Source organism: Peromyscus leucopus, chromosome 1 (assembly GCF_004664715.2).
Source record: "Peromyscus leucopus breed LL Stock chromosome 1, UCI_PerLeu_2.1, whole genome shotgun sequence".
NCBI lineage: Eukaryota > Metazoa > Chordata > Mammalia > Rodentia > Cricetidae > Peromyscus > Peromyscus leucopus.
The window spans coordinates 58,337,326-58,351,452 of record NC_051063.1 but is presented as its reverse complement, the minus strand read 5'-3'; the positions used below and the strand labels follow the sequence as shown (position 1 = coordinate 58,351,452).

Sequence of the window (14,127 nt, the reverse complement as noted above, 5' to 3'; positions counted from 1 at the left end):
CTGGCCCAGAGACACCCTCTCTGCAACCCTGAACTGGGGGTGTATAGATGTCTGGGTCAGGGAGGGTGGGGACAGGGTCTGGCCATCAGTGAGAGACAGCAGCAGGGCCTGAGCTCAGTCTCCTGCTTCTCAGACCCGAGGAGAAGAACCTCAGTGAGTGTCCACAGACACACTGGGATCCACCAGTGCCGCAGCCCCAGAAACTCTGACTTGTGCCAGAAGCTGAGATCGCGTCTTCCCACTCCCAGGACAGTCTCAAAACAATCACAATTACACTCAGGTTAAATAACCCAGCTTGGTGCCACACAGAAAATGGGAAATACAGATATGAGTGACATCCACCTGGGTGTGCTCCCTCCCCTCACCAACAGAGTCTCCTCTACCACAGGCAGGGCCCCTTCCTCTGCCCCTGTGTGCCATTTGGTCACAGGTGGAAATGAAGGTGCCTCAATTATGCAGGGATACCCTGCTTGTGCATGCGTGTGAGGGTGGGGATGATGATGAACCTGTGAGGGCTTCCTGGAGGAGGTAGCATTGCTGGTAGAGCTCTGGTGAGGTTTGTCCTGGGACTGCCCCCTCCTGGGGGGGTTTTTCTCCTTCCAGCTAGCTTCCTGCCTGCCCCTCACAACTCTGTAGCCCAGACAGCAGCCTGCAGGTCCTGTCACTCCAGTTTCCCTCAGTGGAACCAGGAAGGAATTCTGATTGGAAGGGCGTAGGGTTTAAAGGCAGCTGCCCAACCAAGATAGAATCACGGTGCTATCTGGCGTGGGCGCAGGAGTGTGGTCGGGGGCACTTGGAGGGACTGGCAGCGGCAGAGGCAGGAGTCAGAAGGGTAGCAGAGGCGCTGCACATCTGGAGCCAGAATGTCCACCAAGGGCAAATACCCAGAAGCCGAGCAGAGGTAGGTGAACCTTCTGGCAGAGGACACTAGGGCCCCAGATTGGGACCAGTGGCTGATGGGAATGGGATGTCTTGGTCACAGGAGACGGGCAGGACCAGGACTCCAGGGGTTGAGACCACCAAGGAGCCTAGGTCTGCAGAGTAATAGGTGGCCCAGTGGGCTCGTGGCAGAGGTGTGGCCGCCTTCTTCCTTGCCCTGAGCCTCACATCCCTGTGACCCCTGTGACAGACAGGTTCCCCGGGGTAGGAACAAAACCCCATCTTTCCTGGAGGAGTTCCAGGCTGTGTGGGCAGACGGGATCCTGGCAGGATGCTGGAGCTGTGACCAGGTTGTGAGAAAGAAGGGGGCTTCTTGGGAGATGAGTCCAGAGCTGAGTTTCTGGTTCTGTGTTTAAAAGGGCCACATGTTTATTTTATTTTAGGGACACAGTGGCACAAACCTGTAATCCCAGCTCTCTAGAGACTAAGGCAGGAGTCTGAACTCAAGGACTGGGCTATGTAAAAAAAAAAAAAAATATGTATCAAAGATGAAGAGACAGAAGGGAGGGAAGGAGGGAGGCAGGGCGGTCTGGGAGTACAGATGAGTTTCCCCAGGACCAGCCCATCCAAAGCCACTGAAACTCCCCTAGCGACCCTGTTTGAAGTCCCCACAGCCGTGACTGAGGTCTGTGCCCAATTCTAACCCCATCTATCTATCAGACAAGGCATTGCTGGCTGTCCCCTGCCTCCTGCTTGAACCTCTGCTGTGTATTAATGATGGCCTGGGGCGGCTCTTCTTCCTTCTCCAGTTCTCTGCCTCTCTCCTGTTTGACTGTCGGCCTCCCCTCTGCACGGGCATGCCAAGGCAGGGGTAAGGCTGCCTCCCCTCTGCACGGGCATGTCAGTAAACAGAGTACTTGCCTAGTGTGCAAGAAGCCCTGGGTTTCACCCCCTAGCACCATGTAAATAGATCATGCTGACACATGCCAGTCATCCTAGCACTTGGGAGGAGGTGGAGGCAGATGGGATGAGGTGGTCAAGGTCATTCCTGGCTGCATAGCAAGTCTGAAGCCAGCCCAGGCAGCATAAGATTCTGTCTCAAAAAAAGAGCCAGCAGTGGAGGATGTTCCTGTGTTTCTTTTAATTTCTTTACATTTATTTAGTGTGTGTGCATGTGCATGTGCGCACCAGCAAGCATATGTAAGTGCAGTGGCCTGACTGTGGAGGGCGGAGACCAGAGCACAGTTTGCCTGAGTTATTCTCTTCTTTGACCATGAGGGTTCCAGGTCATCCGGCTCGGTGGCGAGTGCTCCTTTCTGAGACATCTCACCAACCTGAAGAATTACATTCTTATTATAGAAAAATCTTGAAGTTACAGAAAGGTGATGATGATGAAAATGTGCTCCTAGCACTTAGGAGCAGAGACAGGAGGATTGCCACAAGTTTGAGGCTACATAGAGAGTAGCCAAGTAGGCAGCTAAGGCTGCACAGTGAGACCCGTCTCTAAACACAGACCCACATGGGGCTGGAGAGGTGATTCAGTGGAGAAGGGATTGCCACACAAGTGTGAAGGTCAGAGATCAGAGTTCAGATCCCCTGCCCTCAAGAAAAAGCTGAATAGGTGTAGCAGCCCACGTGTTAACCCAGAGCTCAGAAGTCAGAGAAGAGGGGCCCCTGGGCCAGGCCAGCTAGCTAGACTAGCCAAGTGAGAGAGCTCTGGGTCAGTGAGAGACCTGCCCACAGCAAGAGAGGAGAGCCGCAGGAGACGGCACTCAGTGCCAGCCTGTAGTCTCCACATAGCTCCTCATGCACCTGCACATACACACGAGCTCACCTACATTTGAACACATACACACACCACGGTTTGCACATTGGCACAGGATCATAATGTTGGTGAGAGGAGAGGCCTGTGGGGTCCAAAAGAGCCGTTGTTTAGCAGCCACTGTGAGTAAGACACATCAGCTGGCCTCTCAAAGCCTCAGTTTCTTCATCCTTACAATGGGGTAGCAGTATCTGCCAGGCTTAAACATCGCCCCTCCTTCCATCTTTACCCCAGCTCTGTATTTGATGTCCACAGACTCTACCACAGCTCCCTCTTAGAGGTCCCATCACGACACCTGCCCCGCGGCATCTCATCGCTCAAAATCTGCCCCACAGGCCTTTGCACCGGCTGCCTCACATCCACAAAGCCCCGTGTCCCTGGGTCTCACCGCAGGGAGAGCCGGGCTGATGACTCTCTGGCCTGCCTCCAGAGGTGTCTGTGTGTGCTGATCCCGAATAATCACAGTCTCGTGCCACATCACTGACATGTTGGTCAGTGACAGTCAGAACGGACAACAGTAATCCTCCGGATTATAACCAAGCTGAGGGAAGTAGGCTGCCTCACACGAGGGAGCCCTGGGGGCCTCAGCACATCCCAGGTCCAGCCCCATGAAGGCAGCAGGAAGGCACGGACAATGCTAGAGCAAGGCCAGTGTGACCAGGAGAAGCTCATGGAGCCCAGGCAGAGCGAGCACTGGTGAAGGCTGGTGACGTGGGCCCCCCACAAGGAGCTCTCAGGAAGAGACCTGGAATGCTCTAGGGCCTAGCATCTAGACCAGCCATGCCAGCCGTCCAGGGAGTGGGGAACCGAGCATCCCCAGCCAGGCCCAGCTCCTCCAGGAGCCCCTGCAGGGAATGGCCCTGGTCCTCCTGGGAAGGGGTCTAGGTGGGGGCTCCCCCAGGCCTGGCTGTAAGGAGGAGGGTTTGGGTCCCCATCCAGCCCTGGCAAGAGTTGAGCCTGCTCAGGGACAGTCCTCAGCAACGCTGCTGTGAGCTGCCTCCTGCTGCTGGCCCCAGGGGAAGGGCACATGAATGTGGAGTCCTCAGCCAGGAAATCAGCAGCCCTGCCCTGGGGAGGGCAGTCTGTCTCCTGTACATTCTCAGCTGGGACAGGAGTGCTGTCTGTCACTTTCCTGTCTAGCGCCTCCGAATTCTTCAAGCTGCTGAGGACAGCGCCCGTCTGTCAGAGCCTGTCCCTGTCTGCTCAACTTTAGGCCTGTCCTGTGTTCTGTCCAGGAACAGTCTCTGTCCTGAGAGTTCTGTCCACAGGGGGCGCTGTCCTGAGAGTTCTGTTCACAGGGGGGCGCTGTCCTGAGAGTTCTGTCCACAGGGGGCGCTGTCCTGAGAGTTCTGTCCACAGGGGGCGCTGTCCTGAGAGTTCTGTCCACAGGGGGCGCTGTCCTGAGAGTTCTGTCCACAGGTGAGAGCAGTCTGTACATCCTGAGAGTTCTGTCCACAGCTATCCTGAAGTTTGTCGACTGTGAGTTTGTCACAGGGGGCGCTGAGTTCTGTATCCATTGTGTGTGTTAGTTTCCTGAGAGTTCTGTCCACAGGGGGCGCTGTCCTGAGAGGACATATGACTGGAGAGGCCAGGGAGTGCCTCTGCTGTCCCTGTAGGAGCTCTGCTCCCAAGGGCACTGTTTTGAGAGCTGGCCACTGTGGGGCACTGTCTGACATGAACTCTGTTCCCAGGGAGTGCTGTTGCAAGAGCTCTGTCTGAAGGGGTGTGCTGGCACTAGGTGAACCTCCGAGGGCCATGAGCAGATTCCAGCATGTGCAGCTCCTGTCTACACAGATGCATAGCACACATCTGTATTCATTCAGGTCATCACAAAAACCCAACAATGGTACACACACACACACACACACACACACACACACACACACACACACACACACACACGCTCATACACACAAAGACACTTATCCACAGATTCAGAATAGACACTTGTTCAGACACATGAAGACACATGGACACACAGCGATAGATGTAAAATGGCATCCAGCCTTGAAAGTTGGCTCACGCCTGTAACTTCAGCCCTGGAGAATGCAGGAGCAGGAGTATCAGGAATTCACAGGTCACTTCTACCTATATAATACTTTGGAGGCCATCGTGAACTACATGAGACCTTGTCTCAATAACAGCAACCAACAATTCAACAACAAAACAATCTCTGTCTTCACCAGCATTCAGAAGTTCTCAGCATCACCGCAACACCCGGCCTGGGGGGTCATAGGAGGGAGGAGACTCCCATGGAAGACCACAAGCTTCTGGGGGTGGCCCAAATCACGGGTAATTGGAACGTGTCTTAAAGATGGAGACAGTCCCCACCGCCCAGTTAACTGCCCTGTGTTGCAGGATGGACCCCTTTGAGGAAAAGCTGCAGAGGCTGAGGGATTCCTTCAACACAGGGAAGACAAAGTCAGCCAAGTTCAGGACTGAACAGCTACTGAGCCTGGGCCACTTCCTGCAGGACAACAAGAAGCAGCTGCATGATGCCCTGACTGGAGACCTGGGCAAGGTGCTGGGGGGGGGGGCACACAGAGGTGCCCATGTGTCCTTCCCAGCCTGGGCCACATCCTTTCTGAGACCTCGAGTCCCTAAAGAGAGTCATACCTTGCAATGTGATTGGCTGTGTGCCCAAACTGTATCCTGAATATCCATTCCATGCCTTGTATGCAGAATGCAACGTTAACCCAGGAACACACAGAGCCCCTCTGAGAGGCCAGCTGGATGGCTGTTCTCAGGTCACAAACAGAGAAACTGAGGCACTCAGGTTAAGTCTCTCGCCTAAAATTACAAGATCAGGCAGTGGCAGGTCAGAATCTCGGTTCCCATGGGACCACCATGCTGTCCTTACACTGCATACATTTATGTGCTCAAGGAAAGCACCTCATGCCCTTTCCAAACGGTGGACCCCAGCCCAGCCTTGACCTGACCTCCCCACCCCACCCACAGTCAGCCTTCGAGTCAGACATGAGTGAGATCATCCTGTGCCAGAATGAGGTGGACCTGGCCCTCAAGAACCTGCAGACCTGGATGAAGGATGAGTCTGTGTCCACCAACTTGGTGAGCCCTGTAGGCTGGGTGATGGTAGGTGGAGGAGGCAGTGGGGGGGGGCAGAGCACAGGGCAGCCTGCCCCAGGCCCCTTCCTGCCCTAGAGACCAAAGTAAGCCAGTCTTTTCACTGGGGACCCCATCAGCCAGGGGCGTGAGGACCCATGTGCGGGGGGAAGGGGGGGACTGTTCCTCACTTGACACCTGACTGTCATCCTGCATCCTAGCTCACGAAACTGAGCTCAGCCTTCATCCGGAAGGAGCCCTTTGGCCTGGTGCTTATCGTGGCACCCTGGAATTATCCTTTGAACTTGATGATCATGCCCCTAGTGGGGGCCATTGCTGCAGGCGAGTGGGGTTTTGGGGCCCCCTAGTCTGAGGGTCCTTCCCAAAGAGGGCATCCAGAGTTCCCTGGGGGGTGCAGGCTCCAGCCTCCCCATTGGCTCCTGCAGGGAACTGCGTGGTACTGAAGCCCTCGGAGATAAGCAAGAACACAGAGAAGGCGCTGGCCGAGCTGCTGCCCCAGTATCTGGACCAGGTGGGCATGGCTCTGCCTGTCAGCACCTGGCATCCCCACACCCGTGTCCCGGCCAGTGGGGAAGTCCCTGCTGTCCTCGGGGCTGCCTCCTGAGCTGTCACCCTGCCTTGCAGAGCTGCTTTGCTGTGGTGCTGGGTGGGCCCGAGGAGACCGGGCAGCTGCTGAAACATAAATTTGACTATATCTTCTTCACGGGTAAGGATGGCCCTGGCCAGGATCCTGGGGACGGGGGCAGCAGAGAATACAGTGTGAAGGCATTGAAGCATAAGGCCATAGGCCAGGGCAGGGAACCAATCAAGAGGTGCAGGTGTCCCAGAGGTCCAGTCCAGGCCCTCTGAGAATCTTGGAGATTGGATCCTGGGTGGTCAGGATAGGTGGGACAGCCCAGAACTTGGGCTGGGAAAGGTGTCTGTGGAGAGAGGAAGCCAAAATTCATGCCTAGACCAGTTTGCCAGGTGAAGATCTTGTCTCTTGACCATGTCCTCAGGAAGCTCTCGGGTAGGCAAGATCGTGATGGCCGCTGCTGCCAAACACCTGACGCCCATCACCCTGGAGCTGGGGGGTAAGAACCCCTGCTATGTGGATGACGACTGTGACCCTCAGACCGTGGCCAACCGTGTGGCCTGGTTCCGCTGCTTCAATGCTGGCCAGACCTGTGTGGCCCCCGATTACATCCTGTGTAGCCAGGAGATGCAGGAGCGGCTGGTGCCGGCCCTGCAGAATGCCATCACACGTTTCTATGGAGACAACCCACAGACCTCCCCCAACCTGGGCAGAATCATCAACCAGAAACATTTCAAGCGTCTCCAGGGACTGCTGGGCTGTGGCCGCGTGGCCATCGGTGGCCAGAGTGATGAGGGAGAACGCTACATTGGTGAGTCTCCTGCCCCCATCACTGGCACGCAGCCCACCCGGGCTGAGGCTCTTCTGCTGGAGGAGCCCATTCTGGACCTCAAGTCTGATCCTGCAACTGAATTCTCGTTTCTGGTGCTAGGAGTCCCCAGCACTGTGGTTCTTGGCCTGTGACTCTTCAGTGATAAACTGCTGTCCCACAGCTCAGCCCCCCTGAGCTACAACCTTATGCTTTTGCCCCATATCCCATAAGGCCAGAGTCCCAGGCACTAAGCCTGAAGTTCTCAGAGCCCAGGTTCTGTCTCTGTCAGAGCCCCTGTTTCTCAGAGTGTCTTGCCTATGGAGAGGCTGTCTCCTCTGTGTCTGCAGCACCAACAGTCTTAGTGGACGTGCAGGAGACGGAGCCTGTGATGCAGGAGGAGATCTTCGGGCCCATCCTGCCCCTGGTGACTGTGAGGAGCCTGGATGACGCCATTGACTTCATCAACAGGCGGGAGAAGCCGCTGGCGCTGTATGCCTATTCCAACAGTTGCCAGGTGCGCTCCGTCTCCGGGAGTCGGCTATGGGAGCGGTGGCAGCAGAGGGCACAGGCCCTCTGGACAGTGACAGAATTTCAGGGATGGTGGCTTCTTAGGCTCTTTCCCTGCCCTCCCTCCCAGAAGGCTCTGAGGTCCCCCTCCACCACATCCTATCCAGATTACACATATTCTCCTAGGCACCACCACATCTGGCTGAACCAAGAGTCTTTTTTTTTGAGACAAAGTCTCAAGTAGCCCTGGCCTTGAGGGCTCATACTTCTTATCTAGCTGAGATGGCTTCAAACCCCTGATTTTCCTGCCTTCACATCAGTAGTTCTGGGGTAACAAGGGGTGCACACTGTGCCTCGTTGAAGGTGGTCTGAGGAATCAAACCTAAGGCCTCATACATGTTGAGCAAACACTGCCGGCTGAGCTCCATCCTCCAGCCCTCAACACTGGTTTCATAAATACATTTTCATTTGAGAACACATTTATGGAAAAGCACATTTATCTTCAAAGAATCCTGACCACTAGGCTACTGCAGATATGTTCTAGACCCTGGGAGAAAGAATTGTCTCCTGAGCCATTTATCTGACTGGATGTGTGTATATACCTGTGTGTATGTGTGTGTACATGTGTGTATGTGTGTATACATGTGTGTATGTATGTGTACATGTGTATATGTGTGTACATGTATGTGTGTATACATGCGCGCATGTGTGTATACATGTGTGCATGTGTGTATACGTGTGTATACATGTGTGCGTGTGTATACATGTATGCATGTGTGTATACATGTGTGTATACATGTGCGCGCGTGTGTATACATGTGTGCATGTGTGTATACATGTGTACACACATGCTGTTTGTTTTATGAGGCAAGCTCTTGTAAACCAGACCAGTGTTCTGTTTCCTATGTTGCTGAGAATGACCTTGAACTCCTGGAGCCAATCTCAGGCTGCTAAGCCCAAACCTGAAGTTAGTGGCCCAAACTCACCCCACAAAGCCCCCCACTTCTTCCACCATAAGACTCAGCAGCCACCTCACGTCCCTCCGCTGGGATTACCATGACGACCGTACCTCACTACGTCCCCATTCTGACTACCTCTAGCCTCATGCCGCCCCCTTGGGGTTCTCTCCCAACACCTGCCAGGGCCACATACAGGCAGACACACAGGGAACACGTCCACAGCATAGGAGTCTGTGCGTCTGTCCAGACCCACCTTGGACCTCAGACCCTTCCTGAAACAAATTATAACCAGATGTTTTACAAGTTCCTCCTTCTCCCCCAGGTGATTAAACAGGTCCTGGCGCGGACCAGCAGCGGGGGCTTCTGCGGGAACGATGGCTTCATGCACATGACCCTGTCCAGCCTTCCTTTTGGAGGAGTGGGTAGGTGGCTGCAGAGCTCTGCCCTCCTGGGCTGCTCCACGGCTGCATCCACCCCCCGGCTGCTCGAGCACGCTAACTGCAGAACATGCAGCCCGCTCCCAGTGCAGCGGACACGGGAGGAAGTCCCTCTCCACAGTCCGTGTCCATCTAGCCTGCCCCCCACCTCCCTACAGCTGTGGGGGACCTTCCAGCTGTGCTTGCACTTGCATGTGTGGGCGAGGATCCGAGAGGCCATTTGCTGGGTTTTAAGAAAACCCACCTGAGGCTGCCAGCCATTAAGCGCTTTGACGTTCATCAAGAAACATTTGTCCTCAGCCACCCATCCCCCACATAACTGTGGGTGTTTTCACTCAAGTAGGAGGCTGCCTGTTTGCCCCGTCTGCCTTCCCTTGTCCCTGTGAACCAAGCCCTGGGCACCGCGGCTTCCAGGAGGCCTGGGATGTGGAGATGCATGCCCCACAGGCATGCATGACCTTGGTAGCCCCTTTCCCTCTGAACCCACTTCATTATTGAAAGGGTATCCTGGTCCCTCCACCTGGTGAGTCTCAGGAGTGGAATGAATGGCAGATGGCTCTGGCTCTCCTGGTCTGTCTAGAGGACTCGCTCCCTTCTCTTTCCCTCAGTTTTGTCTGCAATGGCAGCCATTCGTCTTGGCTCTAACATGTCACCCCCCTCTGAGGCTCCCTGAGCTGTTCCCAGCCTGAGTCCTTTTGGCTCACCACCCACTATTCCCCTGGTAGACCTCACCATCCTCTGGCCTCATTCACTCCAGAAATCCCAGCTTCCTGGACTTCCTGGGCTGGGTCTTTGTCCCTTTCCAGACACTGGGAACTCCATGGGGCTGAAGATGCATTTACTTTCTTCACCCTAGGAGGAGGGTGTCACTGTCCCAGAAGAGGAGCCTGAGGCAAAGTCACTTTCTCAAGGTGGCAAAGCTATTCAGGGCAAGGCTGGGATCCACCCCCACTCCCACCCTGGCAACTTGGCCTCAGGATACAACCCATTGGCCACTGTCCAGCTATCCTGTGTCAGCACCTGGTAGGCTGGTGCCCACAGGCTCAGGGCTCAACCTTTCGCTCACAGTGCTTTGTGTAGCCCAGTGGACAAATGGGGAAACAGAGGCCCAGATAGCCCCTGTCAGAGCCAGGTCTGTGTGATATCTCTTCAGCTGGCCACTGAAGGCCTGACCCTTTGTTCCATGCTGCCCACAGGATCAAGCGGGATGGGCAGGTACCACGGCAAGTTCTCCTTCGACACCTTTTCCAACCAGCGAGCCTGTCTGCTGCGCAGCCCCGGGATGGAAAAGCTTAATGACCTCCGATACCCTCCTTACAGTCCCCGTAACCAGCAGTTGCTGAAATGGGCCCTGGGCTCCCAGAGCTGCACCCTTCTATGAGCACCACCCTGACTCTCCCCTGCTGCCCAGCCCCTGACCTACCTGAGCTTTCAGCTGCTCCCACATCCCCAGTGGTTCCCGAAAGGCAGGTGTCTGCCTGTGAACACCCCACTTCTGGAACTTTTTCTGAACAGACCTGCAGCCAAGCAGGACCTCCAGGTGGCTGGTCCAATCCCTTCCCAGAGCACAGCCCCCTCAGCAGCCTCCTGACCCTCTGTTTAGACAGGTCCGCTGACAGAGAAGCCCCCTCCCCAAGGCTGGGCAGATCTGGTGACTGAGGAGGACTTCCTTTGTCAGATCATAGACAGGGTCCCAAAAGACAGAGCAGTGGCTCACAGCTCCATCCACACCCGGAGGGTGGCTTTGTCCCATCTGAAGTGACATGATCTTGAACCCAGGTCAGATTAATTGGTGAATCTGTCTGAAGTGTGTTCATTAGTTACTCTCCTGTTGCTTCCATCAAAGGACCTGACATGGGCAAGTTCAAGGGGGAAAGACTCTCTCGTAGCTCATGGTCAGAGGGTTCACTGTCATGAAATGTCGTGGCACAGGTGTTAATATTCTGATCTCGCCCCTTGGGGCCGCCTTGTGTCCTGATGTAGAAGTAGAAGCCTCTTTTTTTTTTTTTTTTTTTTTTTTTTTTTTTGGTTTCTCGAGACAGGGTTTCTCTGTGTAGCTTTGCGCCCTTCCTGGAGCTCACTTGGTAGCCCAGGCTGGCCTCGTACTCACAGAGATCCGCCTGACTCTGCCTCCCGAGTGCTGGGATTAAAGGCGTGTGCCACCAACGCCCGGCGAAGCTTCTTTTTAAGGAAAAACTCTGCCCCTTCCTCTCTCCTTCCACTTTTCCTCCCATGAGGTGTGCACTTCTCTCTCTCTCTCTCTCTCTCTCTCTCTCTCTCTCTCTCTCTCTCTCTCTCTCTGTCTTCCTCTTTCTGTCTCCCTGCCTCTTTATCTCTCTATTATAATAAACTCTCCATGTGGATGCACTGCTGGCTGGGTTGTGTATTACTGGCAGCTGCCTCTGCCGCCAATGCCTCTGCCGCCAAGCTTGCATGGCGTGCATCTGCCCAGCCTGCTGCTACATCTGCCCAGCATGTTTCCCTGCACACGTGAGATACCCTCCAGGGCTCCCTACATAACAAATAAATCATAACATTGGCACCCAACATTGCCAGGCAATCCCACTCCTTTCTCCTGCCCATGGGCAGTCTGAGGAGATCTTGGGACCCTGTACCACCCCCCATTTTTCCGGCTGGAGGACCGCGGGAAACTCTTCACCCTATCAGATTAGTATGGTTCTTCCCTTCCCTTTTCGCCATTTCCCCACAACTGAGAATTCACTCATCTCTCTCGATCGTGGTGCTGGTACTGCTTGTCTTTCGGGCTCCAAGCCCCTCAGGCCTATGTCCTCTACGACCCATTGCCATTGTGACCACCATTTGTTCCCGCTGGCTCTCTCGGATGCTGGCAGTCCGTCTCGGTTCTCTCGCTGGCACCACTTGTCTTTTGGGCTCATAGCCCCTCAGCCCCCCGTCATAGGGGCGGCCTGTGCCCCCTCAATTCCATGGCCCAGAGCCTCCGGGACGACAGTCCATCGACTAATTGCACCATTATACCTCATTGTGGAAAAATATGCCTACCCACTCCCAGCCCCCTCCCCGTCACCTACACACACACACACACACACACACACACACACACACACACACACACACACGCTCCTACAGCCTCCACTAAGCAATTATGTCATCACCGGCCACCGGGTTCCTTTGCGCACCATGTGAAATTGCCCACCAGGCAAAGCTCGCTGTCTTTGCCTGTCCCTGCCTCTAATTCCTCTCCTTGTCTTAATCTTTTCTCTCGGTTGCTTTGACTCTGTTATCAAAACCTCCTGTTCTAACGGAGGGCGTTTGGCGCACAGCCCTGAGCCCCGCCCACTGGCTGCCCGGCCCCTTCTCCCCCATCCCACCCCCCTCAGGCAGCCTGGGAACTTGCCACGCAAATATCTGGTCACCTGACTATTTCTGCCTCCACCTCCATGGCAGGCTGAACTCCACCGGCTGCTCCGCCACTGCTCAGAGCCCCCGCACTTCCTCCTCTGGCAGCCCCCCTTCCTCTGCTGCTGGGGCTTGGGAGATGGCCACATTAACTTGTTTCCGACTAACTTTTGGTTTGTTTGTTTTGAGACAGGGTTTCTCTGTGTAACAGCCCTGGCTGTCCTGGAACTCACTCTGTAGCCCAGGCTGGCCTCGAACTCAGAGACCCAGCTGCCTCTGCCTCCTGAGTACTGGGACCAAAGGCGTGCACCACCATGCCCAGCTCTGACTAACTTTTAAATGCTTCACTTTATCTGTTCCTTATCTGTTCAGTTTGTCTTGACAAAAAAAAAAAAAAAAAAAAAAAAAATCACATGACCATGTGCTCAGCTGCCATATGGGATAGGGCGATCACGTGATCAGGCTGCACCATCTTAAATACGGGCAACCACATGGTCTAGCTGCCATCTTGGCTAAGGTCAGAACAGGCAGGTCATATGACCTCGTCGCCATCTTTACTAAGGGCAGCGTGGGTGGGGCGCCTGGCACTCAGGCTGAAGGTAAGGAAGGAGGTTAGGGAATTGCCTCCTCCACACGGGCCGAGGAAAAGTCCTCTAGCCTTGGCCTGGTGTTCCCCAGCCGCCTCTCTCAGGCTGCAGCCATCTGGGCAGAGGGAAGTTCCGTCGCGGCTTGCATTCCTTCCTCCCCAGCCGCTCGGGTGGGCGGGGAAAGCACGCTCCTATGCTGGGATAGGGTAGCAGCACTAATCTTACGATTTTAAATTTCAGATTTTAACATTAATACAACTCTGATGCTATTTGAGTGACAAGCTCAGGATTTTAAACCTATAGGTATCAAGTCTACTGCTGCTTTTCAGATTTCCCATCTGCTCGAGTTCAGGAGTCTTTCTCACGTGTCTATTCCTGAGGATGACATTTTTCTCTCCTGGTCTCCAATTACAAAACTACAAGCCTGAAGGCTCCAAATAGATTCATAAAATTTTATCTCCCATCTCTAGTCTATATTCCAGCAGGCTGGCAGAAACATCCAGCAGCAGTTACGGAACCTGCGGCGCTTTCCCTGCCGCGGATGCCAACAGAGGTTCCCGTCTATGTGATGTGGTCCACAGCCAAACGTGATTGTCCCGGGCCTCTACAGCCAGGTCAGAGGACCACGGGCTTCTGACAAGTAACGCGTTGCCTGGGTCCTAAACTCCTGCACCCTGGTTCAGCTTGTGGAGAATACATCGCCCTGTGCTCCCTGTTCCCAGGACAGGCTGGAGGGCTAGGTTAGGGATGAAAATCCCCTGGCATCGACGACTGATGGGCTGTCTAATGCCCATTGATATTTATTAATTAAAATGGTTCTGCATTAATATAAGACACTTGACCTTCTTTATACAGAACCAGGGAAGTATTGTATGACCTTAAGGAATTATTATTTCTTCAGGATGGAGTTTCTGGTCCACCAAGAGGGTCTTTTCCTTTTCTCAGAGTTGGGCTGCACTCTGACTCACAAGCTCCTTTCTCCTGTTCTCATTCAGGCTTGGGATCTTTCCCTTGTTGCTCTTCTTTGCCTTCTCAGGAGACAGCTTAAGAAATAAGTATTTCCTGGGTTCCACTCGGCAGCTCACCACT

General features: G+C 54.5%; 1 protein-coding gene across 2 annotated transcripts; it reads left to right on the top strand.

Moving 5' to 3' along the window:
- The first annotated feature begins 766 nt into the window (after positions 1–766).
- LOC114695284 (aldehyde dehydrogenase family 3 member B3) lies at positions 767–10,880 on the top strand. Of its 2 annotated transcripts, XM_028872580.2 has the most exons (10): positions 767–901; positions 5,060–5,222; positions 5,660–5,770; positions 5,986–6,106; positions 6,211–6,296; positions 6,410–6,491; positions 6,784–7,170; positions 7,518–7,684; positions 8,959–9,058; positions 10,270–10,880. In XM_028872580.2, the coding sequence occupies exons 1-10, from the start codon at positions 864–866 to the stop codon at positions 10,452–10,454; spliced, it is 1,440 nt and encodes a 479-aa protein (XP_028728413.1). In that variant the 5' UTR covers positions 767–863; the 3' UTR covers positions 10,455–10,880. The 2 variants fall into 2 exon arrangements, with proteins under 2 accessions (XP_028728413.1, XP_037064413.1); XM_037208518.1 differs by lacking the exon at positions 767–901 and having other exon boundaries at positions 4,574–5,222.
- Positions 10,881–14,127: the final 3,247 nt, after the last annotated feature.

What these genes read in the sequence shown, in the direction of transcription:
- LOC114695284 (XM_037208518.1), top strand. Translation starts at nt 5,016, where the DNA reads ATGGAGACAGTCCCCACCGCCCAGTTAACTGCCCTGTGTTGCAGGATG. An exon ending in AGTCTGTGTCCACCAACTTG is followed by an intron (nt 5,771 to 5,985) that starts GTGAGCCCTGTA and finishes CCTGCATCCTAG; the next exon opens with CTCACGAAACTGAGCTCAGC. An exon ending in AGTGGGGGCCATTGCTGCAG is followed by an intron (nt 6,107 to 6,210) that starts GCGAGTGGGGTT and finishes TGGCTCCTGCAG; the next exon opens with GGAACTGCGTGGTACTGAAG.